The following is a 13,224-nucleotide window of genomic DNA, read 5'->3' on the forward strand; positions in this document are numbered from 1 at the left end:
GGCTAACAGGGAGTTGACCAGATGAAATATCCTTCAAAACCAAAGACTTCCTCTCTCTCTGCTGCTGCAACATGGTGAGATCACACACGCGCACACACAGAGTGACACGCGAACACACACTCCCCCTTTCTCTCTCGCCTTCAAACACACTCTTCCCCCCTCTCACACACTGCCGTCTGTCTCCAAGACAACTTCCCAGAACTTGATCTGCTAGCAACAGTTACTACTACATTCTCAGTCAAGTTTTCAGCCATTCTATTAATTCTCCAGTTATGTAACTTGGACAAGCCTCCAAGGCAACAACATCTGCACAACATAACTTGATTCACGTAAGGAACTCTTATGAAAATGAGAAAAGGCTGAATAAATACATATTAAAAGTGATTCAACTCTCAGAGCAGAGTGGGGGACCAAATATTAGGAGTAGTTGCAGAGTTAAAATTGGGGGAGTAAGCTGATCCTAGATCTGTGCCTGCTGGTCATGGCGGCCAGTCCCCTTTAAGGGCGGAAGGGAGCTGCAAAGGTCATACAGGGAGATGGTCAGTGTAGGATTACAACCAGCAAAATGAGTGCGATGTCACAGTGTAGGACTACAACTAGCCAGTGCGTACGTCACAGTGTAGGACTACAACTAGCCAGTACGTACATACGTACGTACGTCAGTGTAGGACTACAACTAGCCAGAACGTACGTCACAGTGTAGGCCTACTACTAGCCAGTACTTACATACGTACATACATACATACGTCACAGTGTAGGACTACAACTAGCCAGTACGTACATACATACGTCACAGTGTAGGACTACAACTAGCCAGTACGTACGTACGTACATACATACATGCGTACGTCACAGTGTAGGACTACAACTAGCCAGTACATACGTCACAGTGTAGGACTACAACTAGCCAGTACGTACGCATGTCACAGTGTAGGACTACAACTAGCCAGTACGTACGCATGTCACAGTGTAGGACTACAACTAGCCAGTACGAACGCATGTCACAGTGTAGGACTACAACTAGCCAGTACGTACGCATGTCACAGTGTAGGACTACAACTAGCCAGTACGTACGTATGTCACAGTGTAGGACTACAACTAGCCAGTACGTACGTATGTCACAGTGTAGGACTACAACTAGCCAGTAGGTATGTCAGTGTCACTAGTGCTTACACAACACTGCAGCATCAGACACTCTTCGCTCTCTTTTACACACTCACTGCATGTCCCACTCACACATTCTGATACATACTCTTCCACATTTTTTTACCGGCACAAACACTAATGCATGTAAACACTAGCTCTCCCTTACTCCAAGACCTAAAATGTGCTTTTTGGTCCACCAGCCACTGCAGATTTTCTTTTTAAATACCATCCACTCAGATTTTTTTTTACCAGCCAGTGTTTTTTTTGCTAAAATCACATGAACACCAAAAAACTGATGAGCATATTTTGTAATGTTTCTAAAACAATAAAATGTAAGAAGTGGTATTGTTCCATTTCTTTCCTTTTTTATGACCCAAGTCTTTTAACGAAAATATCTCAGAGAGAAAACATTTCACCTGCCCCTCTAGGGCGGGTGGTTACCGTGGTAATGTGATGCGTGTCATGTTTTGTGCCTGTGAGATTGAGTCCGACTAGTATGCCTGTGAGTCCGACTAGTATCCGTGTTGCTTCTCTTCCCTAGCAGTTGAACCTCAACAAAGCTTGTATACAGATAAATGTAAATAGCCAAGAAACAAGGACAAAGTCTCACTTCAGTAGACTTTAGTCTCAAGTAAATTAGACCAACTGTTATGCCTGTGCACAGCCCCCAGCCAGGCAGTGTTGCAGTACGACACAGATATACTTTGAAAACAGCTACTGCAGCATTTATTCTGCTATAAATGTGATAATACTTTACTATTTTTATTCACAAATACGAGTGAAATGCTCACACTGTGGAGCCCTGACCACCCACCCACCAATGTGGCTGGTGAAATAGACATCTTAGCTGCGGGTATTAATTTTAGGCCCTGCTTACTCACTTGCTCTTCCCCCCCACTTACATTCTTTCTTTGCATCCAGTGTGAAAGAGTGCAACACAAGCACACCACAGTTGAGTAGTGTATGAGAGAATATACTGGCTCAGAGACAGTGCTTGAAGAAAGGGTTTCTTGAGGTGCTGACACAGTTAGTGTTTCCAAAGAAAGACCATCCTTTCACTACTGAGAATTTGAGCGTTAAGAGCTCGCAGACCCACTCCTACCTCAGTCCTACTAACCCACACAGTTAGAAACCAAATATGTGCAGTTTGAAAACCTGCAATTCTACACATTTTTCCATGGCACAGAGGCCCAATGACATGACTGTTTTGGATTTTTACATCCTCCCTGACTGTATAGTTTTTATTTTGGTGATTGTTAGTTCTCAAAGATGATGGCTCCATTATCTTTTCTACATACACCTACTGGCCAGTTTATTAGGTACACCACCCAGTTCTCAAAAATGGATTGTTCTAACAGACATTGAGTCACGTGGCAGACCGGCATCGAGGCATTCAGTTACTGTTCGATTGAACGTTAGAATGGGCAAAACGACTGACCAAGCGACTTTGAGCATGGTATGATCGTTGGTGCCAGGCTCGCCGGATCCAGTACCTCAGAAACAGCTGCCCTCCTGGGAGTTTCACACACGACAGTGTCTAGTGTTCATCGAGAATAAAAAATTAAAAAAGTAAAACATCCAATCAGCAGAAGTCCTGTGGCCGAAAAACAGCTCGTTGATGAGAGGTCGAAGGAGAATGGCAAGAATCGTGCAAGCTAAAAGGCGGGCCACAAAGAGCCAAATAACCACGCAGTACAACAGTGGTGTGCAGATCAGCATCTTGGAGCGTAGAACTTGTTGAGGATGGGCTATTGCAGCAGATGACCACACCGGGTTCCGCTCCTACCAGCTAAAAACAAGAAGAAGCGGCTCCAGTGGGCACACAATCACCACTGGCCAATTGAGCAGTGGAAAAACATTGCCTGGAACATGACAGCGAGTTCAGTTTACTTGAGTGGCCTGGTCAGTCCCCAGATGGAACGGGCTGTTGGCAGCATGGATGTACCACCGTTCAATCTGCAGCCACTGTGTGATGCCATCGCGTCAGCATGGATGTACCACCGTTCAATCTGCAGCCACTGTGTGATGCCATCGCGTCAGCATGGATGTACCACCGTTCAATCTGCAGCCACTGTGTGATGCCATCGCGTCAGCATGGATGTACCACCGTTCAATCTGCAGCCACTGTGTGATGCCATCGCGTCAGCATGGATGTACCACCGTTCAATCTGCAGCCACTGTGTGATGCCATCGCGTCAGCATGGATGTACCACCGTTCAATCTGCAGCCACTGTGTGATGCCATCGCGTCAGCATGGATGTACCACCGTTCAATCTGCAGCCACTGTGTGATGCCATCGCGTCAGCATGGATGTACCACCGTTCAATCTGCAGCCACTGTGTGATGCCATCGCGTCAGCATGGATGTACCACCGTTCAATCTGCAGCCACTGTGTGATGCCATCGCGTCAGCATGGATGTACCACCGTTCAATCTGCAGCCACTGTGTGATGCCATCGCGTCAGCATGGATGTACCACCGTTCAATCTGCAGCCACTGTGTGATGCCATCGCGTCAGCATGGATGTACCACCGTTCAATCTGCAGCCACTGTGTGATGCCATCGCGTCAGCATGGATGTACCACCGTTCAATCTGCAGCCACTGTGTGATGCCATCGCGTCAGCATGGATGTACCACCGTTCAATCTGCAGCCACTGTGTGATGCCATCGCGTCAGCATGGATGTACCACCGTTCAATCTGCAGCCACTGTGTGATGCCATCGCGTCAGCATGGATGTACCACCGTTCAATCTGCAGCCACTGTGTGATGCCATCGCGTCAGCATGGATGTACCACCGTTCAATCTGCAGCCACTGTGTGATGCCATCGCGTCAGCATGGATGTACCACCGTTCAATCTGCAGCCACTGTGTGATGCCATCGCGTCAGCATGGATGTACCACCGTTCAATCTGCAGCCACTGTGTGATGCCATCGCGTCAGCATGGATGTACCACCGTTCAATCTGCAGCCACTGTGTGATGCCATCGCGTCAGCATGGACAAACATCCCTGTGGAATGTTTCCCACACCTTGTAGAATGACCCAAGGAATTCAGGCTGTCTGGAGGCAAAGAGGGGTCCGACAGAGCACTAGATGGGTGTACCTAATAAATTGGTCGGTAAGTGTCTCGCCTAAGTTTACTCTGAAAACATTACCATCCAGAAAATTACTTGTATTTATTTTATCAGTGGCGGCAGCAATTTAGCAGCAGCGGCTCGCCTCTGCTAAATGAATATAGGGGAATCACAACAGTAACACATACACACTCTCCCATCCAAAATCTCCCACCAATGTCCATTAAGCCGAACTGTCAGTGACCAGCACAATGTATTACATGTCATGTTTTTATAATGACTAACTGAGCCTTGGGCTTCAACAACGCTCTGCCCACACTAGCAAAGGTCAGCGAGCACACACAAATTCACACCACACACAAACCTGCCAAAAGGACTCACGGCAAACACCAACAGTGCAACCATCTTGCTAGCTGCTACAATATTTTACATTGTATTTGATTCCTTGTAAAAGAGACCTTGGTCTCAATGGTGACTCCCTGTTAAAACAAAGATAAAATAAATGCAATCAATAATTCCATAGATATGCATTTTAAGAGCACATCACATGCTGTGTAAGCTACACTGTAGTCCAATGGCACAACAAGGGTCGTGCAGCCCTCTGCATAGGCTACAACAGGAACCTCTATGCTGAAATTCAGACGTAATGCATTGATTCACAGTTTGACAAATTATGGCATTTATTAGTTGTAAACCGTTGTCATCAGCTTTGTCAACATGCTTGTGAGAATTCTGACAGTTTAGAAGAAAAACACATTTCTGAGGGCCCCAGATGTTGTACTGGTACTAAGTGTTCTAATAGTTGCTACAGGTAAGTTCACTACGTACTACTGGTACAAATTTCTATATGCACAAGTTGCTACTAAATTCTACTGGTAACTGGTTCCTACTGGTACTACTTGTGGTTGTGGAAGGATATCTGCCGTCCGTGCTTGTCGATGGGCCGGCGGTGAGGCAAGTTAATGCGTTGGTTGCGGTCACGGTGCACCCTCTCTACCAGGCCATGGTGACGTGTCCCCCTGACACTGTCCAAGGCCCCTGGGAAGCCACCCTGAGGAAGAGGGACAGAGGGGGATGTTAATATGAGAGAGAAAGACAAAATGTTTTGGCAACCAAATACCTGGTCTCCTGCCACAACCTGATGGACAGTCCGTAAGCTTCCATGCCATTACTATTCCATTATTAGAAATCATGTTACAACTAGTACCAGCATTACTTTGGTTATTATTCTCATTGTGGCTCTTAATATTATTAGAACTATTAAAATGTAATGCTATTATTAGAGAGACAAGGACCGACAGAAAGAGACAGGCTGGGGCAGAAAGAGAGAGAAAGCGACAGGCTGGGGCAGAAAGAGAGAGAAAGTGACAGGCTGGGGCAGAAAGAGAGAGAAAGTGACAGGCTGGGGCAGAAAGAGAGAGAAAGTGACAGGCTGGGGCAGAAAGGGAGAGAAAGTGACAGGCTGGGGCAGAAAGGGAGAGAAAGCGACAGGCTGGGGCAGAAAGAAAGACAAGAATAAAAAAGCAAGAGAAAAAAAATGACAGCTTTAAATCATGTCTACAGTGTTTAGGTAATACACGACTAACAACCTACCTTTACTCCATGATTTCAGACGGATATCATTCATTAAAACACTCAAACCCTAACCAAAATGAAAACACTACAGTTACAATGAACGAGCACTAACAAATGATTAGGATCAAGTGCAGCCAGGTCCATTAAACCTGTACTAGCATCTCTAAGGAGGAAAGAGTCATGTTTTTCTACTGTGATATCGAGTCTGGTTTCTAGACATGCGTCCCAAATGACACCCTATTCCCTTTATTGTGCACTACTTCTGACCAAGGCCCATAGGGATCTGGTCTAAAATAGTGCACTATAAAAAGAGAATAGGGTACCATTTGGAATGCAATCCTAGACCTAGATCCCTAATCCCACCACTCAAAAGAGCCATTCTTCAACACAACAAGGGCACTTTTACCTGGAGCTACTGTATTGTAGCATACACATCTAGGCTAACGTTAGCGCTCTATCGTCTGAGGACAAACCGATTCAGGCAAGCCCACGTGGGCAGCTACAGCGCTATCACATTCACCCACTGTGTTTTTCTTCTGGGGCTGAATGAGACAGACCGAAGCCAGAACACAGATCTTAGTACTTTGTTGTTGCTTGTCTGGGTAGGAGAACATCTGAATTATTTAGTTGGAGTCCTCAAGAAAGGCTTGCTGTTTTGAATTTCTGAAAGTATAGTGCTATATACTGTGCAGAGCGCCGTGTGTGTGGAACCATCTAGGGGGTCATTGAGGTCTGGATTTGTTGAGAGGGACATTGTCTCTGTTAGGCAGTAATTACAAGGAGAGTCTCCGTTTCCAGAAACTGTCACACGTGCTGTAGTTTTTACAATAAATGTGCATCAAACAGTGGTTTTTACAGTAAGTGTACCAAACATACTGTCGTTTTTACTGTAAATGTGTGTTGCTGGGCAAAAGGACAAGGGGGCACAGTTTGGTTGATCTCTTTGCCCAAACCATGCAAAAGCGTGAGTAGGACTACTCTTCAAAATACATAATCATACCAATCTGGTGGCCCTTCTTGGTTGAACATCTAGTTGGTGCATATAAATGTATTGGCCATATAAGTAATGACCAAACACGTCAAATGGAGGCCTAGGTTTAGCAGATAGACTTCCAGTCATTGCGCTATGGGTAACACTAGTTAACATTGGCTCGCAAAACTACCTCCAACTTCCTTCATACTGGACACAGAGACATAAAAATGGTATCCACGAGTTCATCTGACTCTGGGGAAGTAGATAAAGAGCCTCATTGCCAAAATCCAGACGTTTCCCTTGAAGTCTACAGTAATATTGTTTAAAAAATGTTTTTCATTATCTAGGCATTTTATCTGCTACAGCAAGGGACCATGCTCTGTTAGCTTGAAGTCAATATCAAGCAGTGAAAACGTCAGTTGTTTCTATGCGTCTATACTACTGCCATCATAGTAGCACTGTAATCCTGGCAGATAAGGCTGTGAGAGTTACAGTTATGGTGTTATAGTTGGACTTGGTTGCATTCGGGAGGGTGCAACGCACTGAAACGATACAGCTAGAAATGTAAAGTCCAACATGGACATTAGACCTTACTGTACCGGACAGGAAAGCATTTCTATCCAAATGTTCCATAACACTGTTGTACCCTACTACTTAGTCTAGCTTGGCAGATTTGTACAATATTGACATTTAAATTACTGACGGGTCATGGTACCCTGTGCCTGAGTATGGCAGAGGGTGTAACACAGCCAACTAGTCCACATGTTATCCCCACGCCAGAGACCGGAGTTCACTTCCTGGTCCCTCGTCTGATTAAATATATACACTGTTCAAAAAAATAAAGGGAACACTTAAACACAATGTAACTCCAAGTCAATCACACTTCTGTGAAATCAAACTGTCCACTTAGGAAGCAACACTGATTGACAATAAATTTCACATGCTGTTGTGCAAATGGAATAGACAACAGGTGGAAATTATAGGCAATTAGCAAGACACCCCCAATAAAGGAGTGGTTCTGCAGGTGGTGACCACAGACCACTTCTCAGTTCCTATGCTTCCTGGCTGATGTTTTGGTCACTTTTGAATGCTGGCGGTGCTTTCACTCTAGTGGTAGCATGAGACAAAGTCTACAACCCACACAAGTGGCTCAGGTAGTGCAGCTCATCCAGGATGGCACATCAATGCGAGCTGTGGCAAGAAGGTTTGCTGTGTCTGTCAGCGTAGTGTCCAGAGCATGGAGGCGCTACCAGGAGACAGGCCAGTACATCAGGAGACGTGGAGGAGGCCGTAGGAGGGCAACAACCCAGCAGCAGGACCTCTACCTCCGCCTTTGTGCAAGGAGGAGCAAGAGGAGCACTGCCAGAGCTATGCAAAATGACCTCCAGTAGGCCACAAATGTGCATGTCTGCTCAAACGGTCAGAAACAGACTCCATGAGGGTGGTATGAGGGCCCGACGTCCACAGGTGGGGGTTGTGCTTACAGCCCAACACCGTGCAGGACGTTTGGCATTTGCCAGAGAACACCAAGATTGGCAAATTCGCCACTGGCACCCTGTGCTCTTCACAGATGAAAGCAGGTTCACACTGAGCACATGTGACAGAGTCTGGAGCCGCCGTGGAGAACGTTCTGCTGCCTGCAACATCCTCCAGCATGACCGGTTTGGCGGTGGGTCAGTCACGGTGTGGGGTGGCATTTCTTTGGGGGCCGCACAGCCCTCCATGTGCTCGCCAAAGGTAGCCTGACTGCCATTAGGTACCGAGATGAGATCCTCAGACCCCTTGTGAGACCATATGCTGGTGGCCCTGGGTTCCTCCTAATGCAAGACAATGCTAGACCTCATGTGGCTGGAGTGTGCCAGCAGTTCCTGCAAGAGGAAGGCATTGATGCTATGGACTGGCCCGCCCGTTCCCCAGACCTGAATCCAATTGAGCACATCTGGGACATCATGTCTCGCTCCATCCACCAACGCCACGTTGCACCACAGACTGTCCAGGAGTTGGCGGATGCTTTAGTCCAGGTCTGGGAGGAGATCCCTCAGGAGACCATCCGCCACCTCATCAGGAGCATGCCCAGGCGTTGTAGGGAGGTCATACAGGCACGTGGAGGCCACACACACTACTGAGCCTCATTTTGACTTGTTTTAAGGACATTACATCAAAGTTGGATCAGCCTGTAGTGTGGTTTTCCACTTTAATTTTGAGTGTGACTCCAAATCCAGACCTCCATGGGTTGATACATTTGATCATTTTTGTGTGATTTTGTTGTCAGCACATTCAACTATGTAAAGAAAAAAGTATTTAATAAGAATATTTCATTCATATCTAGGATGTGTTATTTTAGTGTTCCCTTTATTTTTTTGAGCAGTGTATATATCTCTATCACTGGCCTACACATAATGTCAAAGGCACCTATTTGTAGATGGGTAAAAATAAAGCAGATATTGAATATCCCTTTGAGCATGGAGAAGTTAATAATGCATCCCATAACATTTTTACATGGAAATAGCCATTCCATCACCCAGCCTAAAGTAGCAGCCAATGTTAGGCCTACATTGTCAGTCACCTCCTGGATAAACAGGTTAATGTCAAGCCCTGCATGTTTTTTTCAATGCTGTTGTGTTTGATGAAAGAAACCACTTTACAAAATACCTTATTATTCCCATACCATTACTACAGAGAATCAGACAAATGATGCTACCATCTGCCTATTGGCTACTTAGCTTATTCAAGCCTGTCTCAAAATACAACACTGCCCCTTTAAGACAAAAATAAGCTCTTTACCTACTCGCTTTTCAAAGATGTCTTCACTCCCCTATTCCTGATTCCAAATGATCTGTACCTGGCCTAATAACTCACTAACTAGCAAAGGATATGAACTAAATGTGCACACGTGGCTACATGCAGCTCACACTTTGATCTCAACACAAGCGCATCTACTCATGACCACAGCTGTAAACACAGTCCAGTTCAAAGTTAATGGCACAGATCCATATATGGCAATGGCCTATTTGCATATAGACCTACTGTTTGGTTATGGGCGAAGTCCTGTGTAAAACAATCCTACTCCGATGCGTTCTGCCTACAACAAAATCTCTTGCATTATTTGTTTAGTTTCGGTATGTTGCATTGAAAGTGGCTAATATTGCATTGATACAAGCACAATTGCCAGAGTAAAGGGAAAGGTTGATAGTGTTAACTAATGGGGAAATCTCTAGAAAGTTGAGTGTAGTTCAATCCTCGTGCCAGCAGTACTGGGGAGCTGCGAGGGAGTCTGATCAACAACCAATTTGACAGAGGTTGAAGACTTTAGGGCTAATATTGTACAATCCAGGTGTGCAAAGCTCTTAGACTTAACCAGAAAGACTCACAGCTGTTATCACCACAAAACGTGCTTCTACAAAGTACTGAATCAGGGGTGTGAATACTTATGGAAATGAGATATTTCAGAATTTATTTTCAATACATTTGCAAAAATGTCTAAAAACATGTTTTCATTACGGGGTATTGTGTGTAGATGGGTGAGATAATTAAAAAATATATTTAATCAATTTTGAATCAGGCTGTAACAACAAAATGTGGAATAAGTCAAGTGGTATGAATACTTTCTGCAGACACTGAATATAAAACATTTTGAAAAAAAAAAAAAAAGGGAGCATGATTGTTGGGGGGGGCCCCTCACCTGGAAGTCGGCGCTAGCGTTGCCGATCTGGTTGACGTTGGGCAGGGAGCCTCCATAGTACTGGGCCCTGGTCTGGGTCTGACGTAGCTGTTGGATCTTCTGGAACTGCACCTGTTGGTCAACAACAAAACGGCAGTCAGTAACCAAGGAGCCACAGGGGAAGGAGGAGCAGGATTTATTAGAGGGATGTCCAATAGCGGTCCTGCCTGGAGGTGTGCAGTACAGGCTTCTACAACGGGTTAGAATGCGTCTCGACCATACGAAAAAATAAAAAACTGTTAAGCACGGGTAAGCCAGATGCAAAAATGGGAATGTTGTTTTCTGTTCCATCAGGGGAAATCACTGCTCATCCACTATCCAATCAAGGTATCTAGACATTACTTCCCGTTGCTTCTTGGTTTGCGGGGGGATGTACAATAGTTGCTATCTGTCTCTCAACATTTGCAACAGTTTCAATATTGACATTCGATCTCCACTGTCCTATTGTGAAAGTCTCGTCCTGACACGTTCAATCTTTTCTCAACCAGTTGAAATCAGCATAATATTCATGGGTATATACAAAGAAATACAGAAACAGGTCAAACGATATGAAATGCAGCTAGTTTGCTGTCCTACCAGCTTCAGTTTGAAGTAATTGCGTTAGCTGTGTAGTTGGCTAGCTCCTATGAACAGTGCCCTGACAAGAAAGCACATTTTCTATGGCGGCCAAATATCACGCATCATTAGCTCATTGTTATGGATGTATCCAAAACATCTTAATAAACAAATGCAATTGCAGCTACTTTGCTGTTATTCTAGCTGCACTGTTTGAGCTGACTGTGTTAGCCGTAGTTTGCAAGCTAGCAAGGGATAAGAGCGTTGCCAGCCAGGACGGCAACGGAACATTTAGAACGAACAACTGGGTCGCGTCCATAGATATAGAACAAAAAGACTTAACGTATGTGTCGCGTCTCTGGCAACCAAACCGATAGTCAACGGCCAGCCGGCTTGGCTAGCAACCATAGATGTCAGAACAACACCTATATTTTCGTTGAGGGATGAAAGTAGCCTATCAAAATAACATTACTTTTTTTTTTAATGGTAACCCATTGTAGAAAAGCTACTGTACACTCGAGGTTGTGCAAAAAAACTTTTTTTACTCTGCTCCGCCCTGTACCAATGACCACAGCACAGCCGTGCTAAAAAAAGTTAAGCATGTCCTCTGGAGTACAACCGCTTTATTTTGCTCCAGCCCAGCATTGACTCCACTCCTACACGACTAAGATTGGCCAATGGTCACCCCTGGGCTATAATTGCATCCATTAGAATGCCAGTCAACACAGCAGCTGCATGGGCGGAGCATGGGGATAATAAGGGCAAGATATGGACAAGACAGCAAGAGTGACAGAAAGTTGTACATCAGAAAAACAAGACAATGGAAGTTGTTGCTGGTTTAGTTTATTGTTTCAAATCAAACATTGCCTTCAATGTTGGCTGTATGGTTCATATACATGATATAATACTATCAATTTCTTATTTAATGAAATTACAGAAATCCTTAGGTTTTAGACAAACAATACTTAGGTTAGGCTTTTGCTCATGGGTGTGGGAAGGTGTGTCATTTCTGTCCAATGACGTAGTCTAGTTTCTGGAGAATACATCTGTGCATTAAAGGGAAACCCCAGAAGGAAATGTTTTGTAACCTATCCATTCACCAATTCATAGAAATGAGTCTGGTATAGCAGCATGTCTCCACAGCGGGGCCCGTATGCATAGTGTCTCAGAGTAGGAGTGCTGATAATGACTAACAGTAGGCTATATGGACAGATCCTAGATCAGCACTCCTACTCTGAGACACTTTGTGGATACAGACCCTGTGCTCCTCCAACACAGGACCAACTCAGGGACCACACAGAGCATGGTTTGTTCGGCTAAGGTAAACAGTTCCAATTATCAATTCTGATCAGGAAAAGGCAAATCCGTGGGGCGTTTCTTCCTCACGCTAACCAAAGGACAAAATTTGAATCTCAAAGACTGACCTCATTTGATGCAATCAATGGGTTTACACATAAGAGGAACTCTCAGAGAAGAGAGGACAGTAAAAGAGTTGACCAGGAGCTAAGCTAGGTTTAATTTAACACTATACAGCCTCAGGGACATTCAGGAGACCTTTAGCTCTTGTTGTGATTAAATGTCATTCAAATTTAACTGAGACACTTTGTCTCAGGCAACTCCGGGATGCTGGCCTTCTAAGAAAAAGCCATACCTCAGACTGGCCAATAAAAAAGAAAAGATTAACATGGGCAAAAGAACACACACTGGACAGAAGAACTCTGAATAGAAGGCCAGCATCCCAGAGTCGCCTCTTCACTGTTGACGTTGAGACTGGTGTTTTGTGGGTACTATTTAATGAAGCTGCCAGTTGAGGACTTGTGAGGCGTCTGTTTCTCAAACTAGACACTCTTAACGTACTTGTACTCTTGCTCAGTTGGGCACCGGGGCCTCCCACTCCTCTTTCTATTTGTTTCTGGCCATTTTGAGCCTGTAATGTTATTTTAATGGATAAAAAGTGCATTTCTTTCAAAAACAAGGCCATTTCGAAGTGACCCCAAACTTTTGCAATAATCATTGATCTGGCTTTCAAGTCTGTCTATGAAAATGCAATTTTGTTAGACATTTTACCAGAATTTGCACATTCAGCAAGTGCCCAAGTTCTTGTAGCAGTCATAAAATATTAACACAGGTCTCATAAACAATCACTCAAGCCCAAGTGCTAATGAGTAGCCACCTAAACT

General features: G+C 44.7%; 1 protein-coding gene across 1 annotated transcript in view; it reads right to left on the minus strand.

Annotated features, from left to right (window-relative positions):
* crtc3 (CREB regulated transcription coactivator 3) overlaps positions 1-13,224 on the minus strand; it is a gene marked incomplete in the record, with an annotated part of 81,418 nt that overhangs the window by 60,604 nt on the left and 7,590 nt on the right. The window contains 2 exon segments of the mRNA XM_071400945.1: positions 5,138-5,271; positions 10,451-10,561. Of these exon segments, the coding sequence (XP_071257046.1) occupies positions 5,138-5,271; positions 10,451-10,561 (245 nt within the window).

This window comes from Salvelinus alpinus, chromosome 5 (assembly GCF_045679555.1).
Source record: "Salvelinus alpinus chromosome 5, SLU_Salpinus.1, whole genome shotgun sequence".
In the NCBI taxonomy this organism is placed as follows: domain Eukaryota; kingdom Metazoa; phylum Chordata; class Actinopteri; order Salmoniformes; family Salmonidae; genus Salvelinus; species Salvelinus alpinus.